Consider the following 14,563-nt stretch of genomic DNA (forward strand, 5'->3'; position numbering starts at 1 on the left):
GTGTCACCAACCCTCCATAAAACCGCATCAAAAACCTCCCTGCATTTAAACTTCACACCCTTGCAATAAATGCCAACATTCCATTAGCATTCCTAATTCCTAATTTTCTTTTTCATGTCCTGGGATCCCCAGATCCCTCTGTGTTTCAGCGTTCTGTGATCCCACTCCATTTAACTAAAAATTTATATTTTCATTCCTTCTTCTAACCTCGCGTTTTCCCACATTATACCCCAGCTGCAAATTTCTAGCCCATTCTCTTAACCTGTCCATATCCCTCTGTAGACTCTTTGTGTCCTCACTAACCCACTTGTTTTTAAATCATCAGCACATTGCTGGCACAGTGGGGCGAGAGGCTTTTCTCTCTCCTCCCTGATTTACCCAGTTCCTACACCCTCCCCGGCCCCCATCACCCTGTTCCTTCCCCCCCCCACCCACGCCATCTGCCCGTCACCCACACACCCCTCCCACTGGGTCCCCTCCCCCCCACTGTTCCCATCTGCCCTCCCCACCTCCCTTATTTGGTTCCAGGCTCCACCTTCCTCTCCCGTCAGATGCCACCATCTGCAGCCCTCTGTCACCTCCACCTGTCACCCCCCAGCCTCTGTCACTGTCCCCACCCTCCCCTCCCCCATCTGCCGATCCCCCCTCCTCACCTGGATCCACCTATCACCTGCCAGATCTTGCCCCAACCCTTCCCCTCACCTCTTCCTACCGGCTATCTCCCTTCTATCTCCGTCCAGATGAAGGTCTCGACTCAAAACGTCGACTGACCATTTCCCTCCACAGATGCTGGCCGACCCGCTGAGTTCCTCCGGCAAATTGCTTGTGTTGGAGGCCCAGCCTAGATCTTAGTGCCTTAAATTCCTGGTGTGGCCCTTGAACCCTCAACCTTCTGATGCAGTCTCCCACGAGGCCACAGCTGACAGCAGGACAGATCGATTCATCTTTCGGAGAAAGGGTGTGAAGTTCGGGAACATTCAGACATGAGCAAAACAATGACACTGCTGCCTGAGGGTGCTAATCAACCATGAATCCTTCTCAGTACTTTGCACGGTTTCCGATAGGGTGTGAAGGCACGGCAAATCCATTAGGAAAATAGAGCGCAGAATTTACTGGGAACTGTTTGGCTAACGGACGGGGATTTTATGGGCTTGCAAATCCCAAGTGTGCCCCCAGGTTGTTCCGAGCCGAGCTCATGTTGTGTATAACTCGTCGATCCAATTATTCAGCAGGCAACCTGCCAGAGCTAATTAGACATTCAGCAGATTCCAGCCATAGATTTAAACCCCAGAGGAGAGGTTTTAGTTTCAGCTGATGACACAAGCTTTTTTCATTCTCATTCTCCCTTCTCCAGAGTGTGTCGGAGAGCCGTGTCCTGCTCGCTCTACATTTAGAATCATAGAATCATAGAACAGTACAGCTCAATACAGGCCCTTCGGCCCACAATGTTGTGCCAACCTTTAAACCTTGCCTAAGACTATCTAACCCCTTCCTCCCACATATCCCTCTATTTTAAATTCCTCCATATGCTCATCTAGCAATCTCTTGAATTTGACCAATGTACCTGCCTCCACCACCACCCCAGGCAGCACATTCCATGCCCCAACCACTCTCTGGGTAAAAAACCTTCCTCTGGTATCTCCCTTGAACTTCCCACCCATTACTTTAAAGCCATGCCCTCTTGTATTGAGCATTGGTGCCCTGGGAAGGTGCAGCAGATCGCCAGTAAGCCTTGCTCAACCCACAACCCATTGTGCTGTGTAGATACTTAGAGTCATAGAATCAGGCCCTTCGGCCCAACTCATCCATGCTCACCAGGATGCCCATCTAAGCTAGTCCCATTTGCCCGCGTTTTGTCTGTAACCCACTGAACCTTTCCTACCCATCTGTCTGTCCAAGGGCTGCATGGCCAATTTCTAACAGCTTCTGAGGAGGGTATTCAGTTCCTCGATCTTGCTCTGGCATTCAAAAGATCGCAGTTGGTCATCTGCCCCTCCACTTTCTCTCCTGGCCGCACAGCCCACCCCCCGCCCCTGTTCCACTGAAGTCAATGACTGAGCATTCATTGCTGAGGTACAGGGCTAAAAGGAAGGGTAGAACAGGCTCAAGAGCCTGAATGGCCTCCACCCATTCTTTCCTTCCTACAGTGGTGCAGTCGCTGTGCAGTAGAGTCACAGAGTCGTACAGCACGAAAATAGGCCCTTCAGCCCAACTGGTCCATGCCGACCAAGATGCCCATCTAAGCTAGTCCCATTTGCCCACGTCTGGCCCATATCCCTCTAAACCTTAAATCTATGTACCTGTCCAAATAACTTTGAAATGTTTTTAATTGTACCTACCTCAACCACTTCCTCTGGCAGCTCGTTCCATGTACTGACCACCCTCTGGGTGAAAAAGTTGCCTCTCAGGTTCCTATCAAATCTCTCCCCTCTCACCTTAAACCTGTGCCCTCTAGTTCTTGATTCCCCAACCCTGGGAAAAAGATTGAGTGCCTTCAGCCTCTCTATGCCTCTCATGATTTTATACACCTCTATGAGATCACCACAGTCTCCCACACTCTAATGAATGAAGTCCCAGCCTTCCCAACCTCTCTATAACTCAATAATGGTACAAGGACACCATACAAGGAGGCCATTCGGCCCACTGAGCCTGCTTCATCAGGATCTTGGCCGATCTTCTGCCTCAGCACCATTTTCCTGGACTGTCCCCATATCCCTCAATTCCCCTCGTATCCAGAAATGAATTAATCTTGACTTTATACACGTGTTAAAATGGATTGATCCTGGCTTTAAACGTGCTCGGCAACTGAGGCTCCACAAGGTAGAGACAACCAGAAAACTCACCACCCTCTGAGTGAAGAAGTTTCTGCTCATTTTAGTCCTACATCACTCTCTGCTTATTTTGAGAGTGTGATCCTTGGTTCAAGACTCCTCGGCCAGTGGATACATCCTCCCTGTATCTAGCCTGTTGACCCCATAATTTTGTATATCTCAATGCAACATAGAAACATAGAAAACCTACAGCACAATTCAGGCCCTTCAGCCCACAAAGCTGTGCTGAACATGTCCCTACCTTAGAAATTACTAGGCTTACCCACAGCCCTCTATTTTTCTAAGCTCCATGTACCTATCCAAAACTGTCTTAAAAGACCCTATCGTATCCTCCTCCACCACCGTCGCCGGCAGCCGATTCCACACACTCACCACTCTCTGAGTAAAAAACTTACCCCTGACATCTCCTCTGTACCTACTCCCCAGCACCTTAAACCTGTGTCCTCTTGTGGCAACCATTTCAGCCCTGGGGAAAAGCCTCTGACTATCCACACGATCAATGCCTCTCATCATCTTATACACCTCTATCAGGTCACCTCTCATCCTCCGTCGCTCCAAGGAGAAAAGGTTGAGTTTACTCAACCTGTTGGTATTGGTATTGGTTTATTATTGTCACTTGTACCGAGGTACAGTGAAAAGTTTGTCTTACAAACCAATCGTACAGGTCAATTCATTACACAATGCAGTTACATTGAGTTAGTACATAAGGCATAAGGCAAGTTTTCATAAGGCATGCTCCCCAATCCAGGCAGCATCCTTGTAAATCTCCTCTGCACCCTTTCTACGGCTTTCACATCCTTCCTGTAGTGAGGTGACAAGAACTGAGCACAGTACTCCAAGTGGGGTCTGACCAGGGACCTATATAGCTGCAACATTACCTCTCTGCTCCTAAACTCAATTCCATGATTGATGAAGGACAATAGACCATGTGTCTTCTTGTCATATGCGCAGTTACGAAGTCATCTCTTGTTCAAGTCATTGAGAGATACAACACAGAAACAGGCCCTTCAGCCCACTGAGTCCGTGCTGACCATCCAATCCATTTACACCAATTACACCAGTCCGACACTAATCCCACTTTATTCTCCCCACATTCCCATCAAATTCCCCCGAGATTCTACCCCTTGGCCACACACCAGGGGTAATTTACAGCCGCCAATTAACCCACCGTCCCCGCACGTCGTTCAGATGCGGGAGGAAACCAGAGCACCCCGGGGAAACCCACGCGGTCACACAGGGAGACACTAGAGATTCTGCAGGTGCTGTGGACTCTGGTTCAACACACAGAAAAAATGCTGGAGGAACTCAAGAGGTCGGGCAGCATCTATGGAGGGAAATAGAAAGGTCTCGACCTGAAATGTTGACTGTTTATTTCCCTCCATAGATGCTGCCTGACCTGCTGAGTTCCTCCAGAATTTTGTGTGTGTTGCGGTCATGGGAAGAACGTGCAAACTCCACACAGACAGCACCCGAGGTTGGGATTGAACCTGGGTCTCTGGAGCTGTGAGGCAGCGGCTCAACCCACTGTGCCTCCAGAGCTGAGACGCCCAGTTTCCTCATCCAACAGACCTGCCTTCCCGGGAACTAGTCTAATGAAACTAGTGAGATCTCTGCAGAAGAGGTTCACCAGGATGCTGCCTGGATTAGAGGGCATGTGGAGGGGTTGGACAAACTTGGGTTGTTTTCTCTGGATTGGCAGAGGCTGACGGGGGGATCTGATAGAAGTGCATAAAATTATGAGTGGTATAGATAGGGTAGACAGTCAGAGCCTTTTTCAAAGGGTGGAAATGTCTAATACTAGAGGACATGCATTTAAGGTGAGAGGGGGAAAGTTCAAAGGGGAAAGTATTTTACACAGGGAGTGGTGGGTTCCTGGAATGGGCTGCCTGGGGTGGGTGTTGACAGCAGGAGACTGCGCCTGTCACAGGGAGGAAGGGTTGATTGGCCTCCTTTTTCCCTGTATCATTCTACGATAGGAGAGTGACAAGGCAAAATGTTTGCTTGAGTCCCCATGAAGCAAATCTGCTGCACAGATGAGGAAATTGTGTCTGTGGACTCAGAGTTTAATCTCTCCAGTGCATGCCACCCAAATTGATGTAATTTCCTCAGGAATATAAACAGTGTCAGGGAGTTTGGCCACAACAGACCCAGCCAAAAGCAAACAACAGATCTGTGCTCGTAACTAACATCTAAACACTCATATGATGATGCTTATCTGATGCTCTGTGCCTGTGATGCTGCTGCAAGTAAGTTTTTCATTGCACCTGTGCACACATGGACTTGTGCAGATGACAATAAACTCGACTTTGACCTTGGGCAGCACAGTGGCGCAGCTTGGTAGAGATGCTGCCTCACAGTGCCAGAGGCCTGGGTTTGATCCTGACCTCCGGCGCCGTCTGTGTGGAGTTTGCACGTTCTCCCCGTGACCGCGTGGGTTTCCCCCGGGTGCTCCGGTTTCCTCCCACGTCCCAACGACGTGCGGGTCGGTGGGTCAGTTGGTCTCTGTAAATTGTGCCCCCCTGCGCCCGCCACCCCCCCCCCATGTGTGTCTGTGCATGGGGGAGGGGGTAGAATCTGGGGAGAGTTGATCAGAATGTAGGCAGAATTGTGGATTTGTGGAATTCGTTGCCATGTACAGCTGTGGAGGCCCGATCATTGGGGGTGTTTAAGGCGGAGATTGACAGGTATCTAATTATTTAGGGTATCAAGGGATATGGGGAAAAGGCCGGGAATTGGGGCTAGATGGGAGAATAGTTTAGCTCATGGTGAGGTAGCGGAGCAGACTCGATGGGCCGAATGGCCTACTTCTGCTCCCTTGTCTTGACGTCTTGTGATTTGTGAATAAGATGAAATCTGTGTAAGATTGGTGTAAATGGATGGTGGATGGTCTTCACGGACTCGATGGGCCGAAGGGCCTCTTTCCCTGGTGTAAAAGGTACAGAAAATATTCATGGGGATGTTACCGCCACTGGAGTTATAAAGGGCTTGGACAGGCCGGGACTGTTTCCCCAGGAGTGAAGGAGGCTGAGGGGTGACCTTACGGAGGTTTATGAAATGAGGAACGTCGATCAGCTGAGTGGTCACAGTCTTCTCTCCAGGGTAGGCGAGTCTAAAACGAGAGGGCGTAGATTTAAGGTGAGAGGGGAGAGATTTAAAAGAGACCCGAGGGGCAGGTTTTTCTCACAGAGGGAGGTGGGTCTGTGGAACGAACTGCTGGAGGAAGTGGGTACAATTGCAATGTTTAAAAGACATTTGAGAGACTTAGAGGGATATGGGTTAAGTGCAGGCAAATAGCTCAGGTAGACAATTTGGTCAGCATGGACGAGTTGGGCGGAAGGGCTTGTTTCCGTGTTCTATGATTCTATATTCATAGCAGCCATGGAGGCCATTCATCCCATAGTGCGTATTCTGGCTCTTACAGAGCCCTCCAGTGAGACCCATTCTACTCCACCTCTCTCTCAAGCTTTTATCGGCCGTTCGTTTGAATCTTCTTCACAGAGAGTGGCTCCGGTCTTGAGTTCTCTGCCTTTTGGATTGCTGGCAGCATACAGGTTAGGACCAGGATCTAGGGGTACGGGTTCATAGTTCCCTGAAAGCGGAGACACAGGTAGGCAGGTGGTGAAGAAGGCGTTTGACACGCTGGCCGCCATTGCTCAGAGGACTGAGTACAGGATTTGGGACGTTGTGCAAGATGTTGGTGAGACCACACCTGGAGTACTGAGCACAGTTCTGGTCGCCCGGCTATAGGAAGGATGTCACTGAGCTGGAAAGGATGCAGAAGGGACTCCCGAGGATGTTACCAGGACTGTTTGTTTTGACAACCAGGGCAGACAATATGGGAGGTTCCCCCGCACCAGCACATTATTCATCGCTGCCGCGATCCAGGGAAAGTCCCCAGCACACGGGAGCTGTCTGGGACATGGATGAGACCGTAGTCAGACAGTCCCTTCAGCCCATCGTATCCATGCCAGCCACCAAGCACACATCTATAGTGCTTGGGTTATAAGGAGAGGCTGGACAGGCTGGGACTGTTTTCCCTGGAGCGAAGGAGGCTGAGGGGTGACCTTATGGAGGTTTATAAAATCATGAGGGGCAGAGATAAGGTGGATGGTCACAGTATTTTCCCCAGGGTAGGGGAGTCTAAAACTAGAGGACATGCAGTGCAGGCAGACAATACGTGCATGGCCAGAATAAGGTAGACTGAGAGATCAAGAGTTTATTGTATAAGAGGTCCACTCAAGAATCTTATAATAGCAGGGTAGAAGCTGTCCTTGAGCCTGGTGGTATGCGTTCTCAAGTTTTTGTATCTTCTGCCTGACGGGAGGGGGGAGAAGAGAGAATGTCCGGAGTGGGTGGGGTCTTTGATTATGTCGGCTGCTTTGCCAAGGCAGTGGGAAGTCTCGACAGAGTCCGTGGAGGGGAGGCTGGTTTCCATGATGGACTGGGTTGTGTCCACAACTCTCTGAACTTCTTGCAGTCCTGGGCAGAGCAGTTGCCATACCAAGTCGTGATGTGTCTGGATAGGATGCTTTCTATGGTGTATCTGTAAAAATTCTCCCTTTAACCTTCTCTCCCTTGTGAAGAACAACCCCAGCCTCTCCAACCTCTCTAAGGAACTAAAAGCCCACAACCCCATGTCTTTCCATAAATCTCCGCACACTCCTGAAGACATTGGACCTCGTTCTCAGTGTGTGTGGCTCAGGATTGGGTGCAGTATCCCAGCTGAGACCCAGACAGTGTTATGCATAACTTCCTTGCTTGAATTTGAAGGGAAAAGAATTGCCTTTGATGATAAAACATGTGCAATAATATAAGCAGCATGTCGAACTGAATGTGTGGCACTTGAGTAACACCAGCAGCTGATGTTCTTGCAATGTTTATCATGTCAGCTGAAGATAAATGTCTTCCCTCCCTGATTATTAAGCCCAGATCTCAGAAGCTTGTGAGCAGCCTTTGCAGTCTCCAGTAATTTCCCCCCCCCCCCACCTTAAATGCATGCCCGCTAGTATTAAACATTTTGACTCTGGGAAAAAAAGATACCAGCTGTCTACTCTATCTATGCCTCTCATAATCTTATAAACCTCTATCAGGTCTCCCCTCAGCCTCCGCTGCTCGAGAGAAAACAACCCAAGTTTGTCCGACCTCTCCTTCTAGCACAATGCAGAGAGTTGTGGACACAGCTCAGCACATCACAGAAACCATCCTCCCCTCCTTGGACTTTACCTCTCGCTGTCTTGGTGAAGCAGCCAGCATAATCAAAGACCCCACCCACCTGGGACATTCTCTCTTCTCTCCTCTCCCATCAGGTAGAAGATACAGGAGCCAGACTTAAAGACAGCTTCTATCCCACTGTGATAAGGCAATTGAACAGTATACAATGAGATGGACTCTTGACCTCACAATCAACCTTGTTAGGACCTTGCACCTTATTGTCTACCTGTAATGCACTTCCCTGTAGCTGTGACACTTTACTCTGCATTCTGTTACTGTTTTCCCTTGTACTACCTCAGTGCACTGTGTAATGAATTGATCTGTATGAACGGTATGCAAGACAAGTTTTTCACTGTACCTCGGTACAAGTGACAATAATAAACCAATTCCAATACCAGTGCCCTCTGATCCAGGCAGCATGCTGGTAAACCTCTTCTGCACCTTCTCCAAAGCCTCCACACCCTTTCTATAACAGGGTGACCAGAATTGAATGCAATACTCCAGATGTGGCCGAACCAGAGTTTTATAAAGCTGTAATATAACTTCCCGACTTTTGAACTCAGTGCCTCGACTAAGAAAGGCAAGCATGCCATATGCCTTCTTTACCACCCTATCAACTATTGCGGCTCCTGAGCTATTTAACTGGGCCCCAATATCCCTCTGTATGTCAACACTGTTTTGGGTCCATCCAACTGTGCACTGCTCCTTTTGACAGGGAAGATGATGTGCTGTGCCTCAAGCTTACGTTTGTTGGAACAGTGTAAGGGCGCAAAGACGAAGTAGTCAGAGAGGGATTGAGAATCAAAGTGGCAGGGGACTGAAAGTGACAAGCAGGCTGAACGGAAGTGTTCCACCAATTAATCGCCCAATCTGTGTTTGGCTTCTCCAAAGTAGAGGGAACCACATTGTGAGCACCATGCGGCAGACTGATATAAAATTAAAACAGAAAATGCTGGAAACACTCTGCAGGTCAGGCAGCATCTGTGGAGAGAGAAACACAGTTAATGTTTCAGGTCTGAGACCCTTTGTCAGACAAACCTGATGAAGGATTTTGGACCTGAAACATTCACACTGGATTTCTCTCTCCACAGATGCTGCCTGACCTGCTGAGCGTTTCTAGCACACTCTGTTTTATTTCAGACTTTTAGCAGCTGCAGGAGTTTTTTGATGTTCATTCAAATAGTGTGAGATTCAATAGTGTGACAATTCGATAAGTGTGAGGTGATGTATTTTGGAAAGTCAAACCAGCGTAGGACTTACACTGTGAATAGTAGGGGACTAGGGAGCGTAACAGAGGGACCGAGGAGTACAAATGCACAGTTCGCTGAAAGTGATATAACAGGTAGACAGGGTGGTGATAAAGGTTTTCAGCACACTGGCCTTCACCAGTCAGGGTATTGAGAATGGGACATTATGTTGCAGTTGTATAAGTCATTGGTGAGGCTGCACTTGGAGCACTGTGTACAGTTTTGGTTGCCCTGTTATAGAAAAGATATAGCTAAACTGGAAAGAGCGCAGAGAAGATTTATGAGGGTGTTGCCAGGACTCGAGGGCCTGAGTTATAGGGAGAGGTTGGGCAGGCGAGGTCTTTGTAAGATAAGATAAGATATCTTTTATTAGTCACACATACATTGAAACACAGTGAAATGCATCTTTTGCATAGAGTGTTCTGGGGGCAGCTCGCAAGTGTTGCCACGCTTCCGGCGCCAACATAGCACGCCCACAACTTCCTAACCCGTACGTCTTTGGAATGTGGGAGGAAACCGGAGCACCCGGAGGAAACCCACGCAGTCACGGGGAGAACGTACAAGCTCCTTACAGACAGCGGAATTGAACCTGGGTCGCTGGCGCTGTAATAGCATTACGCTAACTGCTACACTACCGTGCCTGCCCTTGGAGCATAGGAGACTGAAGGGTGACCTTATAGGAATGTTTAAAATTATGGGAGGCATAGATAAGGTGGAGGTGGAGATAAGTCTTTACCCCAGGGTAGGGGAGTCCAAAACTAGGGGGCATAGGTTTAGGGTGAGAGGGGAAAGATTTTAAAAGGGACCTGAGGGGCAACCTAAAGGGACGTCCCTTTATTCTGAGGCTGTGCCCTCGGATCCTGGACTCTCCCACTGATGGAAACATCCTCTCCACGTCCACTGTATCCAGGCCTTTCAGTATCCGGTAGGTTTCAATGAGATCCCCCCCTCATCCTGAACTTCATCGAGTACAGGCCCAGAGACATCAAACGCTCCTCTGCATTAACTGTATTTCTCTCTCCACAGATGCTGCCTGACCTGCTGAGTGTTTCCAGCATTTTTAGTTTTACTTCAGACGTATGGCATCTGCGATATTTTGCTTTTTGATGGCTTGGTTTCGATGGACTGACTTTGTCACCTCACCCCTGGACTGTTCTTTTTCAGTTAGCCGTTGAGAAGTGGGAGGGTGTCCCAGGAAGGGGAGGATGCAAGGCATCAACAGCCCGTTCTCCCTCTGCCAGTGCATGTCCCCCAGCTACACTAACCATGGCAAGGCTCTGTGAGAGGAGATAGGAGTCAACAGAGGCACCACCTCCCTAGAGATCAATATTCCAGCACATCTTTGGTTTATTGGTTGGTTTATTGGCTTGTTATTATTGTCACATGTACCGAGGTTCCCTAGTTCATACAGATCAATTCATTACACAGTACAAGGGAAAACAATAACAGAATGCAGAATAAAGTGTTACAGTTACAGAGAAAGTGCAGTGCAGGCAGACAATAAGGTGCAAGGTCATAACGAGGTAGATTGTGAGGTCAAGAGTCCATCTTATTGTACTAGGAAACCGTTCAATAGTCTTATAACAGCGGGATAGAAGCTGTCCTTGAGCCTGGTGGTACGTGCTTTCAGGCTTTTGTATCTTCTGCCTATTGGGAGAGGGGAGAAGAGAGAATGTCCAGGGTGGGTGGGGTTGTAGCGGCTAGCTACACACTACAATATGAAGACACAGAGTCGCTGGTTCGAAATCAGAAGTCGAATGAACGACAGGGGCACGGTGCGCCTTTAATGTCCCAAAACTTCCTGCGCTACCGTTCCCGCGCTGACGTCACACGCGGGTCACCTGACCTTCCCGCGTGCGGGCTTCCCTAGCCCGACGATGGGGAAGAAGGAGGGCGCCGAGCCATCTTGGATCGGGGCCTCCGACGATGTTCGCGATGTCGGGAGCCGGTTCGATGCCGGTCGCTACAGGGTCTTTGATTATGTCGGCTGCTTTACCGAGGCAGTGGGAAGTGTAGACAGAGTCCAAGGAGGGGAGGCTGGTGTCCATGATGTGCCGAGCTGTGTCCACAGCAGTTTCTTGCGGTCCTGGGCAGAGCAGTTGCCGTACCAAGCCATGATGCATCCGGATAGGATGCTTTCTATGGTGCATCGACAAAAATTGGTGAGGTCAAAGGGGACATGCCAAATTTCTTTAGCCTCCTGAGGGAGAAGGCTAAAACACATTCACACAAGTGTAAAGCAGAAAACATTTTACTCAAACTCCATTTAACCACTCTTTCATTTCCTCCTCTCCTACAGTTTGTCTCCTGAAGACACTTGAAGTGCTGGTATATCAGGCAGCTGAACTCAAATTATTCCAACTACTTTGAAATCGACTGCTGGCCCTCACTTTGAATCTTCACACTAACCAGATCGGAGACGCACACGCCAAAGCTTACAGACAGGGCACTTGCCACACTCATCGAGGGGACTTGCTTCTCATTGAAGGTCAACACAAACGTTGGTGGGTGAACATCCTGTCATCTACTGTTGGCTCGCTGGTCGGAGACTCAGGCCAGATGCAGGTGGAGGCAGATGTGCATTCGTGCGGTTACATCAGACAGGAACCAAAGACCGGATGGTCTCTGGAAGGGGCAGACTCACCTCCATCTGACGCCAGGATCTGGGAGGTTGTGGCTGCACAGGAGGTTGGACAGGTGGATGTGGAGGAGAAGTGGCCCTCTGACAACATCTTTGGATGCAGTGCAACAGGTCCCACCGTCAGCAAGGTGGTGACAGGGCAAGTGACCAGCATCCCGGAGGGAAGGACTCGCTCCATCAGCTGTTCACTGGAAGTTGGTGAAGAGAAATGTTCCAGACTGCGGAGCATGGATAGAGGCGGATCCCACAGCGGACGGACGGCTCCTCAGCAGACTCCAGCGAGTAAGGATATTTACGTCATTTCCTCCGTACACAAGTGACCTTTAGATGCTCACAGTGGGTTTTATCTTGTCAATAAACACTCACTAAATACTGGGCTGTTCGCAATAAAAGTCCCACAGCCGTGTGTGAGCACAGAACACGGGCTGACAATTACAGAGGGAGGGGCAGTACTGAGGGAGTGTCACTGTGGGAGGGGTGGTATTGAGGGAGGGTCACACTGTGGGACGGGTGGTACTGAGGGAGGGTCACACTGTGGGAGGGGCAGTACTGAGGGAGCATCATACTGTGGGAGGGGCAGTACTGAGGGAGGGTCACTGTGGGACGGGTGGTACTGAGGGAGGGTCACTGTGGGAGGGGCGGGAGGGTCACACTGTGGGAGGGGAAGTACTGAGGGAGTGCCCTACCATTGAAGGGATACACCTCCATTGGAGGAAGACCTGCTTTGGTTGCTCTATGTTATACTTGAGGCTGGTTGATGAATCTGCTGTAATGTTCAGTCAGACACTGAGGGACACAGAGGAGGTGGACGGGAAAGTGGACATGAAGCACAGGATCAGTGATGATCCTCTCGAATGGCAGAAAGGTTTTGAGGAGCCAGGTGGTTTCCTCCAGCTCCTCTTTGCTGTTTGCTATTGAGTCTGGAAGAAACGTTTCAACATAAAAGGCTCTAACAGGGTAGGCAGCGGTGGTTGAGTGGAAGGAAGGAACATAAAGCAGCTCAAAGGTCATGCTAATGCTGTAATCAGGGCTGCCACCATTGGGAATGGGCCTATTTAACCAGGTTAGCTTGAACGCATTCTATCGCTGTTCATCTCTTCTGCTCCCTCTGCCTCAGGGTTTCCCAAGCATTCCCAATCCAGACTCTGCATTCACTGAGAGGAAAGTGAGGGATTTGATTAATATAGTGTCTTTTGCATCCTAAAATGCAATGCGGCCAAAGGAGGAAGAGCCAATTTGTGTGGAGAAAGTTTTCGCAAGCATGCCTGGAATTGAAGTCCTGATGCATGGCTTGTGAAAGGCTAGTATTCAGGTACAGCAAGTAAATTAGGAAAGCTAACATTATCATTTACGGTGAGGGGAATTGATTCCAAAAACAGGGAGGTTATGGCTACATGAGTAGATAGGGTGGTAAAGAAGGTGTGCTTTCCTCTATTGGTCGGGTAATTGAGTATAAGAGTCAGGAAGTCATGTTGCAGCTGTATAAAACTTTGGTGAGGCCACACTTGGAGTGTTGTGTGTAGTTCTGATCACCCCATTACAGGAAGGATGCGAAGGCTTTGGAGAGGGTGCAGAAGAGGTTCACCAGGATGCTGCCTGGATTAGAGGGCATGAGCTATAAGGAGAGGTTGGACAAACTTGGGTTGTAGTCTCTGGAGCATCAGAGGCTGAGGGGAGACCTGATAGAAGTTTCCAAAATTGTGAGAGGCATGGATAGGGTAGACAGCCGGTATCTTTTTCCCAGGGTAGAAATGTCAAATATTAGAGGACATGCATTTAAGGTGAAAGTTTAAAGGAGGTGGGGCAAGTTTTTCACACAGAGAGTAGTGGGTGCCTGGAACGGGCTGCCAGGGGTGGTGGTGGAGGCAGATTGATAGGTGCGTCTAAGAGCCTGCTAGACACATGAATGTGCAGAGAATGGATCATGTGCAGGCAAAGGGATTTAGTTTAATTCAGCACAGATATTGTGGGCCGAAGGGCCTGTTCCTGTGTTGTATTGTGTTTCAATTATATAAAGCATTAATGCCACCACACCTGGCATTCTGTGTACATTGTTGGTGTCCTTGTGTAAGGCAGGATTTTAATGCACTGGAAGCAGTTCAGCAAAGGTTTATTAGACTGTTACCCAGAATTGTCTAATGAGCAAAGGTTGACCGGGCTGGCTTGTTTCCACTAGAGATTAGAACATTGAGAGAGGAAGTGACAGAAACACATAAGGTCCTGTGGGGTTTCGATGGTGGGTGTGGAAGGGAGGTTTCTCTTGTGGGAGAATCGAGAAATGGGGTGGGAGTGGTCACAGTTCGGGACAAAGGTGAGGTAATTTTTCTTCCCCCAGAGGGTGGGGAGTCTTTGGAACTTTCTTCATCTGAGAGCAGTGAAAGAAGAGGCTCTGAATTGTTTTAAGGTGGAGGTGGGTCGATCCTTGATCAGTGAGGGGGGCTGACAGGTTACGGAGGCTGGGTGGGACTGCAGAGTTGAGCTGACAGCAGATCAACCTAGACACTGAATGTCAGACCAGGCTCGAGGGGCCGAGTGGCCTAGTCTTGCTCCTTGTGAAATAGGCATACGGCATACTTGCCTTCGTGGGTCGGGGCATTGAGTATAAAAGTCGGGAAGGAAGCCATGTTGCAGCT

At 49.3% G+C, this 14,563-nt stretch overlaps 1 protein-coding gene across 2 annotated transcripts in view; it reads left to right on the top strand.

Moving 5' to 3' along the window:
• LOC127569295 (synaptopodin) overlaps window positions 1-14,563 on the top strand; it is a 100,870-nt gene that overhangs the window by 37,011 nt on the left and 49,296 nt on the right. For both annotated transcript variants that reach the window (XM_052013801.1, XM_052013802.1), the window contains exon 2: window positions 11,589-12,212. In XM_052013801.1, the coding sequence (XP_051869761.1) occupies window positions 11,849-12,212 (364 nt within the window). In that variant the 5' untranslated portion in view covers window positions 11,589-11,848. The remainder of the gene's footprint in view (window positions 1-11,588; window positions 12,213-14,563) is intronic.

The sequence above is a fragment of the Pristis pectinata genome, chromosome 4 (genome assembly GCF_009764475.1).
Source record: "Pristis pectinata isolate sPriPec2 chromosome 4, sPriPec2.1.pri, whole genome shotgun sequence".
Taxonomy (NCBI): domain Eukaryota; kingdom Metazoa; phylum Chordata; class Chondrichthyes; order Rhinopristiformes; family Pristidae; genus Pristis; species Pristis pectinata.